The sequence below is a fragment of the Simochromis diagramma genome, unplaced genomic scaffold (genome assembly GCF_900408965.1).
Source record: "Simochromis diagramma unplaced genomic scaffold, fSimDia1.1 OVJJ01000753.1, whole genome shotgun sequence".
Classification (NCBI taxonomy): domain Eukaryota; kingdom Metazoa; phylum Chordata; class Actinopteri; order Cichliformes; family Cichlidae; genus Simochromis; species Simochromis diagramma.
The window spans coordinates 13974998-14002762 of NW_024387523.1; the positions used below are offsets into that span (position 1 = coordinate 13974998).

The 27765-nt window shown below is 39.4% G+C and overlaps 1 protein-coding gene across 3 annotated transcripts in view; it reads right to left on the reverse strand.

The window, feature by feature from the left end:
* Window positions 1-27765, reverse strand: part of calcr (calcitonin receptor) — a 67746-nt gene that overhangs the window by 21313 nt on the left and 18668 nt on the right. For 2 of the 3 annotated variants that reach the window (XM_040020807.1, XM_040020808.1), the window contains 15 exons: window positions 16976-17043; window positions 11323-11473; window positions 10810-10917; window positions 8928-9013; window positions 8687-8828; window positions 8480-8590; window positions 8172-8284; window positions 7977-8049; window positions 6693-6803; window positions 6425-6537; window positions 6142-6307; window positions 5942-6052; window positions 5743-5855; window positions 3464-3555; window positions 252-378 (listed from right to left, as the gene is read on the reverse strand). In XM_040020807.1, the coding sequence (XP_039876741.1) occupies window positions 252-378; window positions 3464-3555; window positions 5743-5855; window positions 5942-6052; window positions 6142-6307; window positions 6425-6537; window positions 6693-6803; window positions 7977-8049; window positions 8172-8284; window positions 8480-8590; window positions 8687-8828; window positions 8928-9013; window positions 10810-10917; window positions 11323-11473; window positions 16976-17020 (1662 nt within the window). In that variant the 5' untranslated portion in view covers window positions 17021-17043. The remainder of the gene's footprint in view (window positions 1-251; window positions 379-3463; window positions 3556-5742; window positions 5856-5941; window positions 6053-6141; window positions 6308-6424; window positions 6538-6692; window positions 6804-7976; window positions 8050-8171; window positions 8285-8479; window positions 8591-8686; window positions 8829-8927; window positions 9014-10809; window positions 10918-11322; window positions 11474-16975; window positions 17044-27765) is intronic. The other variant, XM_040020809.1, reaches the window with a different exon arrangement.

Consider the following 27765-nt stretch of genomic DNA (forward strand, 5'->3'; position numbering starts at 1 on the left):
AGTATAGCTATCTGAGGAATAAGGTCCTGTCATACAGGTTTAGAGACCAGTTGGCAACCTGGGGCAACCTCCGGTCATTAGGGAAAAGGTGAATTATAAAACCAGTTGGTTATTGGCCATCGCCTGATAAACTCAGTCGCAAAGAAGGTGCTGCACCAAAAACCTTGTCATTGCTTTGGTCACTAGCAGGTGACAGCTACCAGTAGTTTACATGGAAGTCACGGTAAATACGTAAGAGAGGATCTACTCACCGGATTTCTGGCCACCACTTCAGGATTGTTGACAACGGCAATGAGGTGGATGAGGGTAAGGGCAGAATTGAGCACGAAGGAGCAGAAGAGGTTCTTGTGGAGGGTGATCCTTTGGCAGCTCAGACTCCTGCGTGCAAGGATTAATTAAAATGCTGATAATATTGTTCACAAATGTGGAATAAAACCTTTTCAGTCACACACAACATCAAAGAACACAAAAACTTGGTGCAACCGATGACACGCACAGGAAAGAGAAGTGACTAGCAGGCTGATAGTTTAATGAGATGTGAAGTGTCACATAATTGTTATCTTTCATCTCAAACGGATTTTTTTTGCAGCTGTCAAAGAAAAAAAAGTGTGGATCAATGAGCTGGATTGTCTCTAAATGGCCTGAACAAGCTAGAAGTGCTGTTAAATAATGCATAATGGATCCCAAGGGTGCATTCGCATTAGCTTGACTGGCCACTCAGGATTAATAGCGTAATAAAATGCATTACGGGCAAAGTGAAAACAACTATTAGAATCAAAGTCATTCATATCAGTATTATTATTATTGCTTTTGATGGGTTTTTTTCTTGACAGCAATCAAACAGACTGCATTTCAGAGCTGAATGGAGTCCTGTAGCAAATTGCTTTTTTACAGAACATACCCTCCATTAAATACCCATTTTACAGTTAAATAAGTTGTATCCATATACCTCTCATGGCCAATTTTATCTTTGATGACTCATAAATCCCCCTGAGACCAATGAAAGCACTAAATGTCCTGAAAAATAGCACAGGGCAGCACATTTTCACAGCGGCCATGTAAAAATATTCGGGCATTTTTCTTCCTCCAATTCCTGACAAAAAAGGAAATGTAGGAATTGTTCATTGTTTATGTAAGTTTTATTTATACAGTACAGCCCATTTCATTACACGTAAACCCAATTTTCTTCCCATAAAATGTTTTTTTTTTTAAACTATGTAGTTTATATAGGGAGGACTTATCAAAAATGGGGCCATGGCAGCATCGTTCAACTGTCACAGGTCCCAACGTATGTGTCAGAATTTCCACCAGCCCCCATTTTTCCACAGAAAACTGGAGTATTTTTATCTGGGAATCCTGACAGCGTTGATGTAGAGTTGTAAATAACAGAGTAGCGACTATACAGCATCACATACCACTGTGAGCTTCACATCTGGATCTTATAATACAAAATCCAGTAATTTAAATGTTTTGGCAGTGAATATATTAAGTAATGGCTGCAAAGAGAGGAAAAAAAAAAGATAAGACGGTTTCAGCCAAACACCTTGTTATTTTATTGAAATCTTAATTTGTTAGGACTTTAATCTCGATGAATCTTGACTGGCCACTGAATTGCTCTGCAGCTGAAGAGTTTGACTCTCGGTGGGTCAGCGGGTTTTGTGATTATGCACCTGCCCCAAACTCAGCCTCTAGATTTATGAGTGCGTATAAAACTTTGCTGCACAATAACGGTCTCTTACAAGATCTGTTCTGGATAACAGCTGTGTTTAGGAGGTCAGCAGACTTCAGCACATCAAATTTATAACTGCAACAATCGCCAACCACAGGGCCAACAAGCCAGTGTTTCTAAATATTGTTTCAGAATGTAAAAAGCGTCTTTTTTATTTGTCGCCACATGCTTCGTGTTCAGAGTGTCTGCTTCAATTAAATGAAAAGCCTCAGTTCTTTTGAAATAACACTAAGCTCCTCACTTCCCAGAGAAACGTAAAGTTTCACAACTATTTTGTGGCACAATCATTAAAATATTATAGATTATTCACTGAATATTCAATTTCTTTCTCTCTAATCTGGTTTGTTATTCTTAACTCTTATCTAATTGAATTTCAGCTGAAGCACACCGCTTAACTTTGTATTCTCTTCTGCTGGGATTAAGCGTCCGTATGGATGAACATCTATAATGAGCAATAAACTCAGGTGCAAAGCACCAACACATTCTGCTCAGAATTTTAACTATGCACAAAAATCTGAAGATGTGTGAGAAAGTAAAGAAATTATTTACATATTCTAGAAATAACCTTAATGACTCAGACAAACTAAGAAATAGGACAACTTAGTAGACTAGTATTACTTTACCTTACAATATAAATCCACATGAGGCTATAAAAATAAAACTGAATTGAATTGAAATATTGGTTTTCTGGTGATTGCACAGACTTTTTTTTAGGCCAGAAACAAGCTGCAAATAGTTGCACTGACCAACTAGTTGTCTAGAGGCTGAGACTCAACCCCTGGGCAACCACCTTGGATCACAATGGGATTGCCAGAGTCATCAGGGTTGCCAGGTCTCCTGGTGGGAGTCTGACTCAGACCAAGTGCAACACTCTCAGATTGGTGAGTTGCTGCAAAAAACTGCTGATTTAAAAACACAGACAGATTGCCAACATGTCGTAATGAGTCTGAGTCAGTCTGTGCTGAGGAGTGCAACTCATCTGTGACATCTGTGTGTCTTTGCTATCCAGCTGCCAGTTGTTTTTATTCGGGTTATGTTCCTATGTAGATCCTGAGTCACGGCATCATTTTGCTGTTTAATCACCATCCTGTAGCAACTATGTCCCTAATCTGTTTCAGATTTATGAGGTTCTGGGTGGACCCTTAAGTAGCTAATGTAAATTTACAGTTTCTGCCAGTTTATCACAGTGAATCACCATATTATCCCAAACAAATTGCATTTAATTGCCAATTTGACGCTACTCAATCACAAACTGATAGCATACTGACTCTGTTTTATTGCCACTTTATCACCATTTTGATGCAGCAAAGTCCCTTTGAAGATGGCAACTGACTGTGAGTGGTCCTCAAAGACAACAAGTTCATTATAGATAGTTCTAATAATTGTGGTTATGCGACATCTCCAGCCACTGTTTTTCCTAGTATGACTATAGTGTAAGAGAAACTGCAGTGTCAGATTGATACTTTGCATTAATTTATGACAGGGAATAATATTGTTATTACAGTCTGTCTCATATTTTGCTGACTCCAAATAAGGCAAAGACAAGAATCGTGCTAATAATGAGTAAGGACAACATCATCACTGTGCCTGTCAGATCATGTCAGGTAAAGATGATGAGTCATTAAGGATGACAACACCACCTATTAATCATCATTGCGTCATCAAACTACAGCTGCATTCTCACAGTGCTGCAGTCTCACATGTAGGACAGGAGCATCACATTGAATCTTTTACCTGAAGTAGAAGAAGATGGCCAGAGAGATAAGCAGGGAGGCTATGGATAAAGCATGGCCCACGATGGCCATGTAAAACAGGATGTAGGCGGACTGTAAAACAAAACAAAAGAACACAAAGATAGAGATACTGTGTATTATTAGACAAAAGGAACATGTTTTCTTATCGACAAGCTAACTTTCAGGTCTACCACAAAATTCAGCTGAATTAATTTGATGGTTTTTACTTTTAGGACAAAACGCTCAACAAGAAATGTTGTTGCACTTTCACAATCCTGAACCCGATTTCCAATACTGATATTTTCAATGATAACTTTAGTTAGTTTGAGTAAAAAGGCAAACAGGAGAAGGAAAACCATTCTCATTATTTTCCAAACTAATGCTGTTAGCTTTGAAGTTTATTCATGTTTATTCATTATAATTTTCTCACACAGGCTTAGAGATGGGTTAGCAACTGCCTGCCAATCACTTGCCTATAAGTGAATATTCCCCAAATAGCTGGCAATCGGTTTTCGGTGGTTGTTTTCTGTTGCTAAGTGAAAGTAGTCTCAAAGGGATCCCTTGTAATTGCTTTGGTCACTAGAAGACTGCAACAGCTGCCTGTCGTTTTTGTAGGTAAGACTCTGGGGCAGCAAACTCTTTGCAAGCGATTTCACACCGCAGCCTCCAGTAACCACTTTCCAACTAGTCGGGGAACGCCTAGTGACCAAATTTGAGAGGGCGCAATCTACTTCTCCGAGAAGTCAGAAGTTAATCAAGCATAACGTTCAATATGTTTGTGTTCAGGAATGCAAGTAAATAAATGAAATTTGGCACCTTAATTTAAAAATAATAATGTGCTTTACTATTTAGTCTGCTTTTTTGTAAAACAATAATTATAATTTAGCATTTGCAGCATAATTTCAATTAAGGAGCTTACGTATACTGGTGGATTAACAATTACCAAAGCATAAAAAGGACTTTCTAATTACTAGTACTCTTAATTTAGGGCAGCTAATACATAGACCTTACATTGGGTCTGATACATTTGTTAAGCGCCGTGTGGGAAGAGGTAACTTTACACCATTCGATTCCATGTGTTCCCAGTGAGGATTATAATTTGTCAAACAATAAAACATAATGGACCACAGCTGTGCAGCCCAATCGAACAACAATAAATTTGAACATTTTAACCCCCCTACGATCAAACACACATGTAACAGAGATAAACAAAACCTGACTTTTCTACTTTTCCCACAAATATGAATCTTTAAAAAAAAAAAATTCAAGTAAGAAATTAACTGGAGCTGACAGAGGAATGTTTGAATCAAGATAAAATATTATTTGAATGACCGAAGCAGGTAGAGGTATCAATCAGTCAGTTATGATTAGTGCTGCAAACATTTTCTATCTCTGGCACAATTTAATCCCCAGGTCTAACTCTAACACCATGCTGATGAGATTCTGTTCACCGTATAGCCAAAATATCCATTAGTAAACAAAACAAATTGCAATGACAACAAAATTGAAACGGCTTTTGGGAGATTATGAATGGTCAAGGTCAACAAATCCAGAAAGATTCCAGATCCAAATTTAAAGCCAGCTGCTGAACATTTTTGCACAAACACAAATGGTTTGGCATAAGAGTTGATAATAACATGCTTGCCCATAAAAGAGGCACAGTCACTACTAATTAAAACATTTCAAAAATGTTTTACTAAAGTTCAAACAGTCCATCTGGGTGTTTGTATTCCCAGTGAGAGTTCTGTGAGGCTCTGGTCTGGTTTTCATGTGGAAAATGTTGTTAAAGGCTTCATTTTGTAGCCGTGGGCTGTTGGTGATGAGAAGGTTGTTAATATGTGAAGATGTCGTCGTAACACTATTACTAAGGAGACTTCCTGTGACTGTATAGCCTGTGGCACAGGCTATTGGGAAGCATTTATTGGAAGCAAGCTTCCAATAAATGCAAACTCTATTTGTTCAGTCAAACAAAACCTACTTTGTCTGGACTTGGCCCCATGAGATAAGACCATTACATGTACAAATTCTAACTGTAAGCAGGTAATAATGTAATTTTAAGCCTTCCTGCCTGTCATGTAAACAAATGCATCAAACTCATGCGTGGTCTGAAATGTCAGCTATGCTATTTTAGATCAGTATCACACCAGTATGGGAGAGTTATGAATCTTGGTAGTGCAGAGCCCCTGGCACAAAGGAAACTATTATGCTGACCCATCACACTGTGGCCACAATGCAGCAGATTAATGATAGCAGAATAGTTTTAAATTTGAAATAAATTACCTTCAGCTTGGCATTGGTGTTTTCATTGCAGAGTGTGTAGTTAGACCAAGTTCTGTTGGTGTCCGGGTGACGAAACCACTGCCCGTCCTCTCCACAATACTTTGTTGCTTTTTCTGAACATATCGGTCATGAACTAAGTTCAATCGCTTCAAATCAAAAGAACTTGAAAGGAGCTCAATGTTTCAGTCTCGCTGCTTACCCGTAGGGTCGAAGTCATGAAAATAATTAGGGCAGTTTTGGAAAGTGTAAGTTCCCGCTGGAGTGTCGTCCCAGCACAGCCAGCCATCCCAGTTGCGACTGCAGTACAAACCTATAACATCGACACAGTGTGATGACACTTAAACATTAAGAGGGGAGTAGAGAACCCCAGATTTTCATTTCATTTGATATTCTTGTTACCTGATTTGTTATAAGGCAGATCTCGATTCATTTTCTCGAAGCATTTGTACTGGTTGTCGAGGATTTTTTTCCTCACTATTTCCTGCTGCTCCCGATTAGCCGTGGGACTGACCGTGGCCTCGTCGGCACCGTTGACCTCAGTGTCCCTGGAAAACTGGGCGGCTGCCTTGATTTTAGTGAAGTTTAATATCACACATACACACACAGAGTCATGCTCAGTTAAGCTAAACAATGACCAAGGAGAAAAACGGTATGGAATAATTGCACATTATTGTTACATTACCTTTAACTTGTCTTTAGTGTTGATGGCACAGAGTGTATAGTTGGTCCATGTCTTGTTGCTCTCTGGGTGGCGAAACCACTGCCCATCCTCTCTGCAGTACCTGGATGCCCTTTCTAAAAAGAATGCTTATGTATAAATATATCACTGTACACAATTTAACACTCATTGAGTTCTTTCTTTAAAAATATAATTCATAGAAGACGAAAAAAGGTTAGCAGGAAAGCAGCAAATCTTTAAACAAGCAACCGTGTTGAATTTTACCACCTACCAGTGGGGTCAAGGTCAGAAAAATAATCAGGGCAGCTCTGAGAGACCGTGGTTCCTGCCGGAGTGTCGTCCCAGCACAACCAGCCATCCCAGTCACGGTTGCAGTACAGTCCTGTAGGACCCACAAAACATGATAGCAAATGTGTATAGGTCTCAAATTCACATGGATAAACGTGAAACTTATAATTACAGGGAAATCTCACTGGCTAAAAACAAGACACACTAATATTTAGTTGGACTATCTTTAGGTTTGATGCAGTCACTTTGGCATTGTTTTGTGCAACGTCACATTTATTTCCATCTTGAGTTGCATTGTGTTTTAGACAAGATCTTGTACTGACAAAGGGAGCGTTAGCCTGCTGGGTACAGTCTTCTCCACTGCACCCCAAAGATTCTCAGTGGTTTTAATGTCTTGTGGTCCATGAACCACTCTTTCACAGTTTGAGCCTGTTGAATGATGATGTTGCCATCTGGTGAATATTCAGGTGGTCATTTGAGCTCTGTACAACTGAAGCAACCGGAGATCACAACACCTCCCCCACTGGGTTCTACGGTAGGCATTAGGCACGAGCACCACATCCACCTTTCATTTTTTTTACCGTTCTTGTCCATCAGTTTTGAACAGGGTAAATCTGGACTCATCAGACCAGAAGACTTTTCTGTTGCTCCAAAGTCCGATCTTTATGCTACCTGGGAAAATGAGGCTTTTTTGCGATTCGCTTCACTGATAAGTATTTTTTCTTAAAGCTGCACAACTGTTCTCTTTTGTTGGGAATGCTCTTACTTTCACCAGTAAACATAGCTGTGAGTTGTGCTGGTGGATTATTTACAATTTTTTTTAATGATTTGATGTCACCAAACATTTACATAACCTCTGATCACTTCACCATATTCAGAATTTTTTCCCCGATTACATTTCTTCCTCGTAGCAGTCCTCCCAGGTTTAAATAATGCATCGGGATGTTCCTAATCCAGCTTTAGTAATTTCCGCAATATCCTCATTGTTTTTCTTTGCTTAATGCAGGTGGATAATTTGACTGCTGAAACAGAGTAACATCTTATTCACAACCATGGGATGCATCACCAGACATGGCTGTTTACGAACTTGGAAGCTACTCACTGCATCCCTTGAGGTTAAATAACTTCCTGTAAACCAAAACATTAATCATCAGAAATTATCCAATGGAAGGTTCTTATCCAATTATTTTGTGAAGTCCAGGCACTGAATTTCTTTGGCCAGGTAGTGTAAAAGCTCAGCACTGTGTAGAAGAAAGAATCAGTTTACCTGTTTTTGTAGACGGTGGCTCTTGTTTTATTTTGAGGAGACATCTATATTCACTCTCAAGCAACTTCAGTTTCTATGCGGAAAGAATGAAAATTTCAGCTTTGAACAGTACTGAACAGACAAACTGAGGACCATGTGCAAGGACCTGTCAAATAAACACACATCAAACAGTTTATTACATTCAGCACATGTTACCCTCTGCCTTTTCTCATGGGTGGTTGCACAGAGCGTATAGTTGGTCCAAGTCCTGTTGCTGTCTGGATGTTGAAACCACTTCCCATCTGCTCCACAGTACTTAGTTGCCTTTTCTGTAAAGAATAATTCCATCACTAAATACAGGTGCTTTTTACTATCCATCCATTCATTCATTTTCTTCTACTCATGGATTCAAACCGAGGACCTTACTGTGTGGAAACAGTGTAACACTTCCTCTTCTTACTTAGATGTTTAGATATTGTAACAGTTTATCAGATGAGCAAATCCTCTTGAATGTCTTTGCTCACCTGTGGGGTCAAAGTCACCGAAATAATCAGGGCAGTTTCGGGAGGCGTACGTGTCCGCTGGAGTGTCATCCCAACACAACCACCCATCCCAGGTACGACTACAATGCTGCCCTACACCAGGAAAAAAAGCAAAGAAATGTTTACAGGCCCATTATTCATAAATTTGCTAGCCTATAATGCAGATGCTGATGAATGTGATATATTGACCTGGTTTTCTATAAGGTGGATCATTCTTCATTTTCTCTTGGCATTTCTTTTCATTCTCAAGGATAATTTTCTCTGTGCTAACCCCTGGAGCCTCCGTGGTTGGCTCTGCTGCTGCATCTCTTTGAAAATCAGGGATTTCCTTCTGGGAAAGAAAAATATTAGTCTGCTGCATATAGAAACTGATGCAAGCTTTGTCTTGTTCAATCACTTTCAGAGAAAAAACAAAACAATGATCAATTACCTCTAATTTGTCCTTTAAAGTTTGTTGACAGGTAGAGCCAGTCTGGATCCAGTTACCTGATTCATCACAATATTTGGTCATTTTTTCTGTGGAAAAAAAAGGAAAAAGCCTCACTGGCAGTGCTACAACAGCATTATCCATCAATAATTTTCCTAAAAGCCTCATATACTATATTAAACGGCTTACAGGCACAGTCTACTGCTCCCGTTTGTTTAGCAGAGAGTTCAGTAGAGATTCTTTGTATGCTTTGGCTGCGTCTTTCAGTGTTTTTCAGCAGTAAAACATTGGCATAGCCCAAACACATAAATCTAAACCTGAACCTTGGCATTATGAAACAAATGCATTTAACTTAGCTCGAAAAATATCATCAGAAGTTAGTCACATAGAAATGTCCTCATTTGGAATAATTGTACGGTCATTTCATATACGTCAGGTTTTAAACCACATGTAGTGGAGATCCATGGCTGGACCTATCAGTGCGATCACTTTGTTCTTGACATCAACAACTGCAGTCCGACTGCCTAGTCCTCTCTGGCAGCTCATTAACTGTTCAGCAACCACTTCCAACTGTACGTCTTCCCAAAGACCTCGTATCAGCAGCGTCAGCTTTCAAGGAGTCATGTGGGTACCCAGGCATTTTGGGAAGATCCTTTATGAGCCGTCTCTTACAAAAATGGCTTCTCTGTTCCCACATTCATGTTCTCGCTCCCTATCCATCTGTCAGGAATCGAGCGTCCCTATATATTTTTATAATTCCTCCCTTTCTTTTCTTTTCTTTTCTTTTGCTTGTCTTTTTTTACCCTTACATATTCCTCATTCATCTCTCTGTCCTCTCCTTCACCTCTGCTCTCTTCGTCATATTGCATCTCCTAAATCAGACATGACTTGAGTCTGGAGTTCTTCAACTAGACATTATTGAACCTTGTATTACTCACAATGTAAAAACTGCACATTCTTTGGAAACGCTTAATGCTGCAATCCCAACATCAATTGTACTTATATAATCACAGTCAAATTCAATATGAATAAATCTGTTTTTCTATCCTGCCTGACTCAAAGAGTACAGTAGGATCGTGTTTTACCTTGTTTACAGTGTACTAATCTTTTCTCTAGCATGTCATACAGAAGCAAATATGATTGGGCTTTTTCATGAATCTGCAACCAAGTAGTTATGCAAGGTTATGCTTAATCTCTACAGACTAATATCTTTATATAAGTGCACATAATCTGTAGGCAAGCAACAACATTTTTGCTATTGGAATCTTTCTGGTTTTAAATTTGTAGTGTCCAGAAGATTGGCCAATCAAATTTGAGCATTCAAGCAAATAGTTAGTACGAAGTTAAAATGTATCAACATTAATAAACAATGAATGGAATTGAATTATTGGCTTGGATATCTGCAGGTTACACCAAAACCAGTTGCACAGTTGTGCTTGAATGAAGATGGTTACCGTCTTAAGATCGTATTACTAAGCTGAGGCTGTGTGATAAACAAAAGCATTAACCTTTGACCTGAGGAGGGGATTTACATAATACATAATAGATAATCTGCCTCAGCTAAGTTTCACATCAATCACTCTATTGCTTTATGAATAAAACTGATGATACTTAATGGCTGATGAATGGTTTCCATGCATCAGCCATTAAGTTTAAGACATATGCATAACAGAATTAGTTTTAGACATAAAATTCATGAAACCATACACTAAAACTAAGCAGAACTCCGCAGCTGTGAAATTTTAAGTCCTTACAGAACAAAGTTAAGCAAGCTATCTGGCCTCTGTGAGACATGATTAGCCATTTTCCCGATGTTACCCAGCAGGTCTCACTTCAGACTGCCTGTTGCTGTAAATCTAGTGAGAGATGCGAAAAACGTTCTTACCAGTCGGGTAGAGTTGAGGATGATGCGGACAATTTTGTGTTACTGATGTCCCGGCTGGTGTCTCATCCCAGCACAACAAACCATCCCACATGTAATCACAGCGCACCCCTCGAAGAAGGAAAGAAAAAAAAAGGGGGGGGGTGTAATTACTATCATAAACACTTATTTTTCTTACATAAGTATACTATTAAAGAAAAAACTTAAAAAGGGAAAATGTCCTTGTCTTTTCTACATTATGTTACAATTTAAAAAATTTTTTGTATTATTCATTTATTTAGTCAGAGTAATATAATGTAAAATAATGTCTCTACAGATGTGATTACGTCTTGCGGCCTAAACTTTAAAGGTCCTATTGGGCCAGTTAGCTTGCAGCAGTACCACTATCATCTTTAACAAGAACACAAACATTGTTCTGGTCCCATTCAATAGTTTTACATCACTCCACCTGCAAAGCCCTCCCAGAGTTAATGGATTTGGTCTCAAGAAGCCTGAAATTAATTTGGGACCTCTCACCAGTTCTGCTTTCTTGGCGGCCTTTGCGAGACAGCTCGAGACATCTGTATTGACCCTGGCTCAGCGCCTGCACACTTTGTCCCTCTACAATGCTCTGCTGAGGACTGAGCGATGGGTCTGAGATTGAGTCAGTGCCTTCCGCTGTCCTGCACTGTGGAGACAACATGAATTAGAGTTGAGAGGAGGACATGCCCTACACTAAGTGCAATACGTGCCGTGGCCAGGGAAGCATCATTGTGTTGTTTGCGGTTTCTGCTCTGATCTACATTTCTTTGATCGTCAAAAAAAAGGTAAATATCATCTTGAATGGTGATGTAGGTTTCAATTATAATATCTCAGAGTTTTATTATGCTTGGATAAAGATGTGCATTTGGATAAAGGATAGAAAAAAATGAAAAAAGTCAGCATGGAAAGTTTTTGAAGCATCTTCAAAGCTTTTCTGATGAGGATTTCACTCTGCTTTGAAATTCTACTCACGCTCCATTTGTGTAACTCATTAAAATGTTTGCAAGCTCACAAAGGACGTTAAGCAGCTGACTTTCTCCCAGTGAATCTTTTCTCTGCTCTATTGTTTGTGTTTGGAGGTAACATTAAAATGGAGAGCCCGCTGTGTGAAATGCTGATTCTGATAATAATGCTGTTCACTGAAGGATAAAGAGCCCATCTTGCTGTGACTTATCTTCCTTCTTTTTTTGGCTGAAAATTAAGCCTCTTGAAGGCTCGTGCACTTGCATTTTCCAAATTCTTTGTGGAAATTTAGTACTTTGCTTGGGAGATTGTGTCCACATATCACAAATGAGATGCAAACCCACAATCCCCTGGTTGTCTGTGGAGGAAATACAAATTGTGACTAGATCAAAGTGTCGTCCTTACCTGTTCGATAAAAAGTTTGTAAAAAAAAAAATACAAAGCAGGTTTTAAAAAAGTGGCTTTTGTTTGAGAGCTGATGTCCCATGTAGCAGTTTAGCAGCCGTACATATGATGTCACTCCAAGCATTGAAGTAAATGACGTCATACATACGACCACCAGGCCACCACCAGTATCAACAGCTGAGCTGAATGAGAAAAAATAAAACAACTTCGCATGTCATGGTCTAACAGCTTCATCACCTACACAAGTCTTTTGTATTCAACATGACAAAACCACACAACACAGAAACACGTGGCAGACCTGCACAGGTACATCAGGCATAAATATTTAGCTGGAAGACCTCGTCCTCAACTCAAGCAGAAACGCAGGCTAGGAAAGTAAACTTCCATCTCCCTGCGACATTGAAGAATACCAAATGATTTTCCATGAAGCCCGTCGACTCAAAAAAATCTGTAAAAAGTTCAAAATGTTTTTTCACCCAGTTGGTGTTGAAGATCATTTTATTAAGACCTTAATTATTCAACTAACCATAATTTGTACAAGCTCCACTTCAAAGTTTGACTTTTGATTGTAATACCTTAATAGGGCACATCATTACATGATAGAACACCATGCCAAAACATGTCATCCCTATATGACATACGGTTTGTGTTACGCTCTGTGACCGATGATTACAACAGCCCCATTAAGCTAATTGATGACATTCCTCAAAAGCTGGGGCTGGGGAAATGTCGTAGCTCTCCAAGGTGCATTAAATATCTGATCCTGGGGTACAGAAGAGCCCAAGACAAAGATTTGAGGTCAAGATCTCCATTAAGATCTTTCTGCTGTAGGCTGTTGTTTATATGGCACTGCTATTGGACATTCATATAATGTCCAGAGATTGGTTAATAATACGAGATTATTGCATTAGGTTTTATTTCGTTTATTGCCTCTATTAACCTCTAACAGGAAGTTTACCTCCTGGTGTTTTATGCATAGTGAATCTTTAATCCATTTTTCTTTGATAAAGATCACATTTTCTACTCTCCACTGCCTTTCATTATTTTTTGCTATACATGTATAGCCTTTATTTTGAGGCCATGTACATAGCGGCACAAAAGTGGTACAAAAATAAAACCAAAGCTAAAAAAGTGACTTCTTTCTGTGGCTGATGAAAGGATGTGCTGTTATCACAATGACAAATAACTTTATTAACATAGCACTTTTCAAAATTGACATTACAAAGTGTGTTACAAGAGCAACAGAATAAATCCAGAGTAACAAACGTAAGAAATAAAAAGACAATTTAAAGCTAATTAAAGCTCAAATAAAATCGGGCAGAGCCTCGTCATTAAAAGTAACCTTGTGACTGACTTCCCCAATCCTGCTCCAGAATGCAATCGTGCGGTTAAGTGCTTTAGACAATGAGACCGTTTTTGTTATTTTGACTCTGAGCACCAACACAATGGATTTTAAATCAAACAAACAAGATGTGATTGAAGTGCAGACTTTTAAATCAAGGTTTTACAAAAGTATTGTATTAACTGTTTAAAAATCACATACATGTCTATACATCGCCCCCAGGCTTCAGAGGCTCAGAGTAATTGGACAGTTGACTGGCAAGCAGTTCCATCTTCCCTCATTATTTTTTATCACAAATTAAGGAGATAAAACATCTGGAATTAATTCAAAGCGTTGAACTTTAATTTGGTAGCTGTTCACTTTAGCTCTCCAAAGAGGAAAAAAGAGATGTCGATATAAAGACAAAGATCATCATTAGGATTGAAAAACCAAAATAAACTTAACAGAGAGAGAAAAAAAAACTTTAGAAGTGACCAAATCAGCAATCTGGTGATTCTTACACAGAAGGAGCGCAGAGGCCAGCTCAGCAACACCAAACGGCCTGAAAGACCACAATGATGTGGATGATCACAAAATAATTTCCATGGTTAACAACAGCATCCAGTTATTTCAAGAATAATTCAAAACTCTCAATGAGGTGGGCGTGTCGTTGTCAGTCAAGAGACACCTTCATTAATGTAAATACAACAAGGTGAAAAACACTGGTTAACGCTCAAGAAAAAGAAGTCCCGACTCTGCTAGAAAATACCTTAAAGACCCCATTGAGCAGATGGACGGATGAAAACAAAGATATTGAGGAGAAAAACAGCTTGAGTGTATTGCATCATCTGTCAAACACAGTGGAGGAAATGTTATTGCATGGGCATGAATGGCTGCCAGTGGAGCTGGGTCACTGGTGTTTACTGATGGCGTGACTGCTGATGGAAGCAGCAGGATGAATTGTGAAGTGGACAGGGCTATATTCTCTACTCAGATTTAACCAAATGCTGCAAAACCGATCCAACAGTGCATCACAGTGGACGTGGATAATGACCCAAAGCTTACTGCAAAAGCAACCCAAGAATTTCTCAAGGCAAAGAAAAGGAGTATTCTTCAATGGCCAAATCATTCACCTGAATCTCTGCCTCCACTTATGAAAACTGAAAACAGAAAGACCCGCAGTATGTCATGGTCCCCCTGTCCTCTCAGGTTCTGAGTTTCTTTCATTCTTTTAATAATTATAACAGCTTAGATTTGTACAGCACCTTTCAAGAAACCCAAGGACGCTTTACAAAAGAGTATAAACAAACGATCTTCTCCATTTGCTCCATCTCTCTTCTCTCTATCGTGTGTATATATGTGTGGGCTTGAGTATTAACTTTGTTTACTCCTCCCACAAGTAGATCCTCATCTGCTACCAGCAGCAGTATATAACCCTTGTTCTCCTCTCTGTTTCTTGTAGGAATGACTAATTTAGACCTCTTACCTTGTTTGCTTGTTAACTTGGTGACCAGTGCGCCATACTTACCTGACCTGTCCTCCTTTTTTTGCAGAATGTGTCCTGGTGTGCCTGCCTTCCTTCTGGAGAAACCTGCCTGACTTACTCTTTTTCTCACAAAAAATACTTACCTGTGGGTTTGGAGGGAACTTACCTGCACTAGCGTTTGTGGAGAATATGTCCCAGTAAATACAGCTGTGGAAAACAGAATTTTACCTGCAGTTCTACTCGTGAAAGCAACCAAAACCAAGCTCTGCCTGCAAGCTGAGAGAACAGTGAACCAGTGGTAACTGGATTTGAACCTACAAAAAGAGAAAGATTTGAAACCCAGTGTTTCAATATCAACTTTAGTAGTGTTGCGAAACGCTGTAAATACTTACCTGCTGTGAATTCAAGACTGTTAATCAAAGCCTTTGAACTTTTTCCAGCCTGTTGCACCAACCATGAAAAAGCAAGTGAAGGCTGCTGCAGTAAAGGCCTGGCAGGGCATCTCAAGGGAGGAATCCTAGTTTGTCCAATTATTTTTGAGCCTCTGAAAATGGTGTGCTATGTATGAAGATTTAATGTAATACAAATAATAAATTAAACCTCTTGCACTAAAGCTGAAAGTCACGCTTAAATCACACCTTTTTGATCTTTTGATTGGAAATCCACTAAAATATTCATAAGTTTAAGAAATGACTTGTCCAGTGTGTCTTTTTGCATCTGAAGATGTCATTTTACATTAAAACTGTTGTGATCTTCTGCATAAAGGGCAAGGATCAGCTATATTTTGAAGCAGAAAATGCATATATCTATAATCTATAAATATATATACTTGGCTCATTTATGCGCATCCTGACCAACTGTATAACAGTCTGGTACGGGAACTGCTCTGCCTCGGACCGGAAGGCGTTGCAGAAGGTCGTGAAAACTGCCCAGCGCATCGCCGGAGCACCACTTCCTGCCATAAAGGACATCTACAGGAAGCGGTGTCTGAAAAGGGCTGGGAAAATCATCAAAGACCCCAGTCACCCATCACATGGACTCTTCACCCTCCTGCCCTCTGGGAGGCGCTACAGGAGCCTCCGGACTAAGACCACCAGGTACCGGAACAGCTTCTTCCCCACAGCTGTCAGACTCCTGAACTCTGCCTCCTGACATCTGACCCACGTTAACACATGGACTGAACATACACACACCCACAGTGGACAACTGTACCCTCAAACACACAATAATAACATGGACTGAACCACCACTCACAACCACCAGCACTTTATATAGCCTCTGTAGGAATTATATCTCACTTATCTTAACTGCACTACTGTATAGCTCTGTAATAATCATTCTGTACATACGATAATTTTTAACCCTACAACTGTTTACAACTTGCATAGTTCCCATTTCTGTATAGCTGTATATCTCAGATTCTGTAAAGTTATTTATTTCATATTCTGTATAGTTTTTCATATTTATATCCTGTTCATATCCTGTACATAGCTTGTACTCACTACAGCCTGTACATACTTATAGTTATAGAATATTCACAACATACTTCATACCGTGTACATTATAACATTCCATAATAGACCCATTTCTGTAATATACTCACATATCTATATTATTGCTAATATATATTGTAATATATCTATATCACTAAAGCACTTCTGGATGGATGCAAACTGCATTTCGTTGCCCTGTACCTGTGCATGTGCAATGACAATAAAGTTGAATTCTAATTCTATTCTATTCTATTATATTGGGGGATATTTAAACTGGGGTAGTTCTACAGTTAATTTTACAGGGTGAGTGAATTTGCTGGTTAAAGAAAACCACTAGACCACAACATATTATACATCCCTTTAATGAGAACTGAATCCTGTTCAGGAAACATGTACAGCATACAAAATGGGCAAAGTGAGAGATAGGGCCTTCAGAAATATATGCCATTGTACATCCTTGTGTAAAAAGTGTGAGCTTACCACCAGGAGAAACCAAAGGATCCAAATGGAGCCCATTAACCTCATATCTTCCGCTCACAGGGAGATCTCTAGAGAGAGGGAGGAGAACAACATGTTAAACCTATCAGAAAAATAAATTGTCTACCGTGAACGTGACTGACTAAACAAACAGTGTGCTGTTTCGAATCAGGATTACAGCTTCTCAGGAGAAAACAGTCACAGCAATCAGTCATCTGAAATGCAAAACACTGCAGCAGCGCTGCAGTTTGTGACATTCCACACTCCTCGCCTTTGTGCGCGTGCCTGGGAGATGGTGAGACGGCGTGTCTGTCAGGATGCGAAACAATGGCATAAAAGGAGTAACTTTACATTGTGAGAGCAAAAAGAATGACGAAAAGCAGAAACACATTCGGACCAAAATAGTTGATGCTCATTAATCATTTTGCGCTGAGCCTCTAGCTCCGCAGGATGACAGGAGCTGGGCGGACGGCTCAGTAACCGAGTGCATGTGAGATTAAAATTCTCTTCAGGTCTCTTTTCTCAGGCTAACAGAGTCCCTGTTGAAAACCCATCATTCTGCAGTTTGAACAGTTACAATGACCCACTGGTTGTTCTCCACACCCCACAGTGGCCCAGGGGGTACGATACGCATGCATGAGCCAGTCCAATAAATCACCATGAAAGGACAATTTATAGTATTTGTTTGGCTTCAGAGGCACACGGATGGTAGGCTACTTAGCTTTAGGATGACAAATATACCTGGATCTGCCAAGAGTGTAAGTCTAGCGATGCTGATGTCTGAACAGGAATCCCTTGAATCTTTTCCAGTTCTTATGTTTCGACGTTTCACTGGTTTCCTTTGCATGTGACCTGTTAGTGTTAGACTTGATTTGAACATTTTATTGCTGGTTTTTAAAGCCCTTCACGGTCTGGCTCCTGCCTATACCTATGAGATGTTAACTTCATATGATCCGGGCCGCTGCTTGACATCTTCTGACCGGGCCTTTGTTAATGGTTCCAAAGGCTTTCATTAAGACAATGGGAAACCAAACTTTTTCTTTCTGTAAATCTCTTTTTGAATCACACGGTTTATCATTCAGTTTTCTATAGCTGCTCACGGCTTTATCAAATCTTTTTCACTTTTAAGACCCAAAGACTGTATCCTTCTTTTTCTTTTGATTTTTTTAAATTGTTATAAGTTATGTTGAATTGTTTTTAACTCTAACTCTAAATAAAAGTATTTTGTAAAATTTTACAGCTTACAGTTTGTGATTGAGAAAACAGGAAATGTTTTCTACCAGTCCCTTTATGGAAATACATGCTGACATTTACTGACTAGTTATATATATATATATGTATATGTATAAAGTGAGTTTTATGCTCATGGCCACAGATTTTTTGATAATGCAAATCGAGTGTCAACAAAAGCTCAGTAAACACAAATGACACAACACAATAAGACTGTCACAGATACACTGATCCATTTGAAAATTTGGGGTTTTAAAAATACAAAAATCCAGAGCCCACAGAGGTGATCTTAAATGTACAACTTGGGCTGAAAAACTGCTAAAATCCCACAAATTAGGTTTAACCATTTAAAGCCGGTTGGAGGTTTTGCATAACTATTTTTAAATCCCGGTAGCACTGCAACCACGTAAGCTAGCGCAATAATTTTTTTTGCATATGAAACTGGAGGAGTTGTACTTGCATCTTATGCCATCAGCTTGCCCTCGGTCACAGTTTCCTTCCACATACAGCTTTGCAAAAATTACATAAAAGCACTTGCAGCAACAAAAACATAATATTCCAGAAACACGGTTTTACCATCAGGGCCTTATGAGCCTATACTGGTGTTTTTAAAAGTTATGTTTGACTTTATGACTTTCTGTGTCGTTTCTGGGATGCTTAGCACTCATATTGCACTGCTGTTATATATAGTTTAGTTTATTTTGATGCATATGCTGTTTTTTTTGCAAATTTGTAATATAATATTTATTTTCGTTTTTCCTGCAGTATATGAAAATTGGTGTATTTCAAAAATAAAACTATGAAAACACTCAAAATAAATTTCCTGTGGTAGGAAACTATTTTGTGCAACTTTTTGCCCACATCCACCCATCCACATTAAGGGGACGGCTGTGGAGCGTGTGAGCAGCTTCAAGTTCCTGGGAGTCCACATCTCCGAGGATCTCATCTGGACGACCAACTGCTCCAAGCTGGTCAAGAAGGCTCACCAGCACCTCTTCTTCTTGAGGACTCTGGGGAAGAACCACCTGTCCTCAGACATCCCGGTGAACTTCTATCGTTGCACCATCGAGAGCATCCTGACCAACTGTATAACAGTCTGGTACGGGAGCTGCTCTGCCTCGGACCGGAAGGCGTTGCAGAGGGTCGTGAAAACTGCCCAGCGCATCGCCGGAGCACCACTTCCTGCCATGAAAGACATCTACAGGAAGCGGTGTCTGAAAAGGGCTGGGAAAATCATCAAAGACCCCAGTCACCCATCACATGGACTCTTCACCCTCCTGCCCTCTGGGAGGCGCTACAGGAGCCTCCGGACTAAGACCACCAGGTACCGGAACAGCTTCTTCCCCACAGCTGTCAGACTCCTGAACTCTGCCTCCTGACATCTGACCCACGTTAAAACATGGACTGAACATACACACACCCACAATGGACAACTGTACCCTCAAACACACAATAATAACATGGACTGAACCACCACTCACAACCACCAGCACTTTATATAGCCTCTGTAGGAATTATATCTCACTTATCTTAACTGCACTACTGTATAGCTCTGTAATAATCATTCTGTACATACGATAATTTTTAACCCTACAACTGTTTACAACTTGCACAGTTCCCATTTCTGTATAGCTGTATATCTCAGATTCTGTAAAGTTATTTATTTCATATTCTGTATAGTTTTTCATATTTATATCCTGTTCATAGCCTGTACACAGCTTGTACTCACTACAGCCTGTACATACTTATAGTTATAGAATATTCACAACATACTTCATACCGTGTACATTATAACATACCATAATAGACCCATTTCTGTAATATACTCACATATCTATATTATTGCTAATATTTATTGTAATATATCTATATCACTAAAGCACTTCTGGATGGATGCAAACTGCATTTCGTTGCCCTGTACCTGTGCATGTGCAATGACAATAAAGTTGAATTCTATTCTATTCTATTCTATTTTTTGTATTTACAGTTTTGAGGGATAAGCCTCTTAAATTCCTCTAACTAGAAATATAAAAAAAACAAAACGGTTGTCAATTTTTTTGTAGTTTATTGCACTTTTTTGCAATTTATGTAATTACTATGCACTTAATGCATACATATTATTAAAATGTGGGCTATAATGGTTGTATTGATGCATATCAGCTTGAAATGCTCCCAAAAATGGCTCTACAGCATGTAAAAATATAATATAAGCTCTGGCGGACTTGGGTTCTATGGTAGGTCTTAAAGGGTTAAATAACAATTATAAATAATAATAATAATAATGAGTTAGAGAATGACTGTAATTAGCCCACTCCTAATCACCAAACATTTTCAGTCCAAGCCTAAATGCTGCTCTATATTTTCCCAAAAATAGACCAGAATTTACTGGACTATTTTTCTGGGTCCACCTCAGTGTCTAAAAGCTGAAGATCATAACGACAAAGCAGTTTTCACCGCTGCTTTGAAAAGAAGCGGGGAAGGAAAACAAAGAAGCGCACAAATATAGCGATCATTAGGAAAGAGATGAGACATGACAGGCGAGGGAGAAGTATGGATCCCAAAATTGCCTCTAGGAGCAGAAGATCCATGAACACTACTATTACTGCAGCACAGAGGTTCCACATCAGTCACTTATCCTGCTAATCACCACTGGGTGATCACGCGCATGTGAATTTATCTAAAAGTGGATTAATTGCATATTCTGTGAGGCAGAGACTTTCCACAAGGAGTCAAATAACAGTTAAACGCTGTTAGGACAAATGACATTACTCACTTCATGCCAAGTAGAAAAGGCATCACTGAGAACGACTGAAACTGTCAGGCAGGAAATAATGGTACTGTATTATTTCAATTATTTCATATATTTTATGTATGTAAAATAGGAAAGCACTTTACATTTTAAATGCCACTTTTAATGGCTCTGTGAATATCAATATTACTCTGTCTGTAAAATGAAGATAGAGCTACAGAAGGTTTTTAGGCTAGCATAAAGACTGGAAACATTGGGTATAGCTAGCCATTGTCCAAAGTAAAAAAACAAACCAAAAAAAGTTAATTTTTATTTTTTTTAGATGGTAACAAGAATTCAAACAAAATCAGAAAATACACCTATGGACAGGTTTTTAAGGCACCTATTGCATAATTGAAGTAGTAGGAGAGCTGCTATGTAGGCATTGTTGTAAAGATTATGGGAACTGGGTGTGTACTCGGTGCTGGGTAGGTAGTTGGGACTGTTTGAGACATCAATAACCCCTGGAGCATTTCAACATTATAACACACTCTCTGCCCATCAATAATAAATTTGCACGTTTCAAATCTTAACAGCTCTGCTTCACATGTGACAGGACTCAAACTCAAATCTCCAGGCTATATTCGACTTTCATCAGGGAAGAGGTTAGGCTATCCTTTCCCATTAGCTCCGTGTACATGTCTAAAAATAGACCCCAGAGCATTTTGTAGGCGGATGGGTCCAATGTGATAAGAACAGTGAGGCATGAAGCTCCGCACACTCCCCGTAGAGAAGATGAGAGCGAGCGCTCAAACAGGATGAGGGGGCACAGAGGAGAACGTAAACAGTATAACAGCGCTGTTTAAGACTGGAAGCTGATGCAGAGCAAGCAAAAGGTCAGTTAGCTGCAGCAGGTTAGGTGCAACATTAGTTATACTCTAAATAAAATACAGCAGATCCATTTATTTTCACTTTAAGGGTAAGCTAGAGACTAAATGACTGTTAAAAGCAGTATGTCTTTAGCTTTTATATTAAATGAATTCAAAATGATGACATCAGCTGCTTCTATTATGTCTTTTGTCTTTGATTGGTGATTCCAACAGCAGATTTCTTTTAAGCCTGGAATCTAGATTTGTGCCTTTTTTATTTAAACAAACTGCAAACGTGTAAAGGGCACAATGTCAACTTTGTGTGTGCTGCTTCTTATTGGAAATTTATGTGTTTTCCCTCCGTTTTTCCTTCCCCTCGTCTCCCCTTTTCTGCCTCTCTTTATGTCGTCCCTATATCAAACTGACAGCAGCAGACAGAGCCACCCATCTCTTCTCTTTCCTCATGCAGCGAGCGGTCACAGGCACTGTGACAACACATCGGTGATGGAGGATGCGGCGGCCCGATGCAGCGTCTCCTGACTCACCGTTTCAGACCCCATCGCTCAGGCTGAAGGGAGCAGCCACACAGACGTGCTCTGGCACGCCGTTGCCAGGTTGCGATAAATGAGCCGGATCATGATGCGAGCTCAGGTGGATTAGTCTGATAAACTGACAGATTGTGAATGTTACCCGCAAGGCCGTTGTATAATTCTTGCTTAAAGAGCAAAATATTTGAACTGATTTATAAACTGCACGATCTACAAGCTGAGGAATTTCCTTACTGCTACTCAAGTTTACAACACATCCATAACCGCACTTCCCAGGAAGTTTTATGTATACTATGTGACGACCTCCTGTGCTGTCAAAGAGAGTGATAAAGATTAGAAATACGCATTAAATAAGAGACAATGTTCACTCATTAAGAGTTAACAATAGAATCAGTGTATATGCAGTATTTTATAGCAGTGAGCGGTATCATGAAAACATGGGATTGGTGGAAAAATACGGTGGCCCTGAGAGGCCAAACGGACTGCAACTTAAGAAAACACGAGCAATAAGAAAAACGCCACAAAAGCACACAAATCACAACGGAAACAGGAGAAACGGAAATAGAAAAAAAAGAAAACAGAAATAGGAAAATACTGATTTCCAAAAGCACAAGGGAAGTGTTTCTGGGGAGACAATAACCTGACGGACCAGTTGCAGAAACCAAAACATGCTAGGTAAGTGTGTTTGTTTCTCATGATTCATATAATACTGATGATGGATTTTTAGGCTAATAATTAGGCTAACACACATGCCTCTCATCTTTTCTTCCCTCACAAAACCGATAGATCCTCCACTTCTTTTAAGTGTCTCCCAGCTCAATTCTTAGCATATTTTGGTTCCTGCAACTGGTCCGTCGGGTTATTGTCTCCCCAGAAACACTTCCCTTATGCTTTTGGAAATCAGTTTTTTTCTATTTCTGTTTTCTTTTTTTCTTATTTCAGTTGTGTTTTGCGTGCTTTTGCAGCGTTTTTTTTTTATTGCTGGTGTTTTCTTAAGTTGCAGTCCGTTTGGCCTCTCAGGGCTACCGTAGAAAAACTATACACACGTGCAACAATACATAAATATTCATATATAATCCTTAAAGCGCCTCATAAAATAAAGCACACTGGGATAAAATAACCCATTTTCTTAAAGGTAATCTATGAAGCTGATGAAGTAATGTTACTGTGTTATATAGCATAATGAGGTCTGTCTCTTAAACCACAATATATCAATACATTCCTACATTTATGTGAAATCTCTTTTTTTCCTGCAACAGTAAGCAAACTTTGTGGATTCAACGCAGCTTAAATCCATCACTATAAAAGCCTGTTTATATCATTCAAAGCACAGAATTCAATTTCACAGATTGAATGTTTACCAGCAGAGTTTTCACAACCATTTCCTCCAATAAATTGCATCGCCCTGGGCGAAAATAAATAAATTAAAAAAACGCCTTGTGATGAATAAGTACATATATCGCCAGCTATTTAAAGTCTCTGCAAGTTTACTTTCAAACTATAATAAACTTTAACAAGACAAAGCATGCCAACAAATAAGAACAAGTAGAGAAAAAACCAGTGAAAATAAAAACCTTTGCGCTGCTTTGCCCGTGTGGACTGATCAGTCACTTCCAACACTTTGCTATGAGTCACGTTTTGAAGTTGGAAAAATGTGAAATGACTTGTTCGTGTTTTTTAGGTTTATCCTCTGTCTAAAAATATACCAAATGTTTCTCCAATTAAGGTAAAAAGAACAGCTAGAGTTGTTTCCTCTCCATGCATTTACCTCCTCCACCGCCGCCATATCCCACTTTTCTCAGCGTTCTGATTTCCTCTCTGGCCTTTATTTTCGTTTCCATATATCTCCAGCTCCTTTAATCTTTTCCCCCTATCACCTCCTTTCTCTATCGCTCTCTTGTCCGCCTCCCCCTGTCTTCACTCCGGCTCCCCCTTCTCCTTGCCCTCCTTCCTTTCTCTTACAATCTCCTGCTTTAAAAAAGCTCTGCCTTTCCAGCTTCTTTTTCAAAGCTTTTTTCTCTCACTCCCAAGGCAAGCCTAAAATATATGTCAGCTAAAAAAGTGGTTAAAACATTAAACAGCTTCCTGTTATAGAATTTTTTTTTCATCTCACTTGGTTGCATTTTAGAACAGTGCTATTGCTAATTGTTGTTCCGCAGCATATTTCACAGAGAGATCAGAGAGCACACACATCAGCTAAAATATATACTGCGGTGATGCAGCGCACTACTGTTTATACTGGATTAATATTATAGTCGTTTCTCAGGAGTGGGCATGATGCTTAAAAAGTGCATGTATGAACACGTGTGTTTTAGTGTACAGATGGAGCCTGTTGTGTAAAGTCCTCTGAGTGCTCAGAGTATAAAAACACTACATAAATAGAAGTCCACTGTAAGGTGACCATGAGGGTCTGAAAGGTGCCTATAAATAAAAAAAAATTATTATTTACCATAGTTTCTGTAGCTTAGACAAATGGGACTGTTTTTCAGTGTATGGGGGATAAAATGCAGTTAGAGCACAAGTGGAAGTTAATGGCTCCGGCTTGGGGTGTAGAGATTTTAATACGGTACTAAAATAAATACCAGCGTTCGGTTAACTAGATTGATATTACAGGCAAAATGATGTCTAAAGCAGGCAATTATTCCACGTGTGTGTTATCTCGGTATAAATACTTTAAGCTCTTTTCCAGTAAAGAGACCGGATTATGCTGCTGAATATCTCACAGCGGAAAGGTTAAATATTTTACAGACATGAGAAATTACTGTTGTGTGACCATGCACCTGCCAGTAATGATGCATAATGACAGACATTCATTAGTGTTACTAATTTCACTTTACCTGTCTCCATAGAATGGCTATTAACTAACAGGCAGGAGCAATTAACTTTTCCCAAGGGACCACATGAGAAGCTGGGACTGTTGTGGAGGGCCACACCACAACACTATTAGTGTTGCACCATTTTCTTCTCTTGCAATGAAAAAACTTAAAAAAACATATATATGTATTTGGGCATACAGATTTTTCTTATTTAAACTCAAGAAATATTACAGAGCAAAACTTGATCCGTTGTGAAGACTTTGAATTTGAAGACATTACAGACCGAGCGCACTGCAAAAAAGCAACACAAAATTCAGATCCAAGCTTGTTCTGTAACATATAGACACACTCTACTCATTGTGTTTTTGCGGAAACTTCTTCAGCATTTAGAAGAAAATGAAGTCGACATCAGGCAGTGCTTTAGTCCTGATGTTTCTAAACAAGAAAAGGAAGAAACTGAGATTTCTGGTTCATCCAATTCTCAGGAGAAGGCTGCAGCAGAGGAAATTTCATGGTTTTTCATGGTTCAAATGAGCTTGATGTGTGCATGTTTTGAGCTAGAAGTGCACTTGTTGCCATGTGCAGTGGTCTGATTGGTCACATCTGTTTATTCAGAACGGAAAAAAAAAAATCAAGCTCAGTTCAATAAAATAAATTTTACAAATTCATCCAGTGAAATTACACGGTCAGACTCACGTAAATATTAACGCACAAAATATTTGCACAGATTTTACATGTCTGGTGTGTAAAGTCTGGAGAGTTTTGAGGGCAGCTTATTGTGGCGGCCCTCCACAACAGTCCCGGGTTTTCATGCAGGCAACACTCTGCTGAGCCCAGAGAAAATGAATTGTACATATTAAGATTATTCAGGGGCTGAAAGATGGGAGCTGATTTTACATGAAAACGCACTTGAACTTATCTAAATTGCTGTCAGACAAACAAACAAAAATAAGTCGAGAATCGCTGTTTCATAGGATCATCATGTGCCACTGAGTCTACACCACCCACACAGACCATCCAGCGGGACTGTCTCCTCGAGCAAAAACAAGGCCGCTGCTGATTCTGTGGTGCGAACTGTGGATGACCAATGGAAGACCAAAAACGTTTTGACAGGGGGACTCATCTCCATGATGAGCAAACAAATCAAGATGCAACTGAATACACAAAGCAAAAGTGATTGTACAGTTAGCTCCTCCAGCACAATGTGTCTCATCTTCAGGATTTCCTGCATGTCTCATGCATTTTAGGCATTCTACAGTAGTTCTCTGATTACCTTTCAGTGAGTGCACAAAAGAGATCTTCATTTAAAATCCCTCTCTTCACCCCACCTCCCCCCACCCCCTTCTATTAAAAGCCCTGTTGTCTGCACTCAAGTGCCTTTCTGAAACCAGGCCTGTTATTTAGCAGCGAAGTGGCAAGAATATGGTAAGAGGGGGATGAAGCAAGGAAGCATTGTTTGGTCTGTGTTCCAGCTGGTCGGGACAAGTCTCCTGTAATAGAAAGACTCTCCATGGCTCTGTGTAAACAGTTGATTTATACCTGATCTTTAACTCCATGACGTCCCACACACTTCCTCTCCTAGACTAGAAAGAAATTAAATAGGGAGACAGTAGAGAGAGACGAAGAATTATAAAGGCAGGTAAAGAAGGGAGACATGGATACAAGGAACAGGCCTCTTTTGAGAACAGTCTATCATACTCTAGACTTCCAGATACAGTTACTTAAACCGCTGCCCATGATTCCACCGTTTCAGTTTCTTCTAACTAAAATGGTCTCTTTTAAAGCACCAGAAGCATACATCACATGTTTATTGGAGTTAACTGGTGTTTGCCAGGCAGATGGGGAGCCATCTCAGCATTTCCCGCACAGGGCTTAACTGTGACTACATGGAACAGGTTGGAGGCTCCCAAGCCACTCTTCAGCTCCAACAGCTAATAACTCAACTGTAATGAGCAGGCAAAGGTGTGCCTGTGCATCTTAAGGACAACTTTTCCTTTTCCCTCCATCCCAAAGTGAAAATGGTTTTTTCCCCTCCATTTTTGTCACATGCCTAAACTAGCCTAAATTGGGCTTTACAGTGGGGTCCAGCAGTCTGCCCAGACCATGCGTTGGAAGGCTTTTTCACTTACTGTATGTCCGCCACTATAAATAAAATGCAGTGTGGATCTTTGCTTCTGAGCTCTGTGTCTCTGCAAAAACAACAAATTATTTACACCCGCAACCTGTTCTTGGAAATCTCAGATCAAAGAAAATGTAGGTCAGAGCAGAGTATCACAAGAGCCGTGGAAGGCAGTGCAAATGCTTGGCCCGATAAAATCAACCCTTCTGGCTGAAGAATGCTAAGTATCTGCAACTCGTTTAACCAGAGACGTCTCTAGTTGGATTTTTCCAGCATCAAACACAACACTGACAATATACAAATGTTATAACTTTAGCAACCTAATCAGTATCTATTCATACATTCAGCGGTTGTGCAGTTTCTTTACAGCTGAATGTCTGGCTTGTTTTCCTGGCGAGCACATGCAATCTCCTTAAATTTCCTTTTTTGCTCTGTTTTGTTCTCCACCACCTCTGAGGAAATGATTTGCCTCCTAAGCTCCTA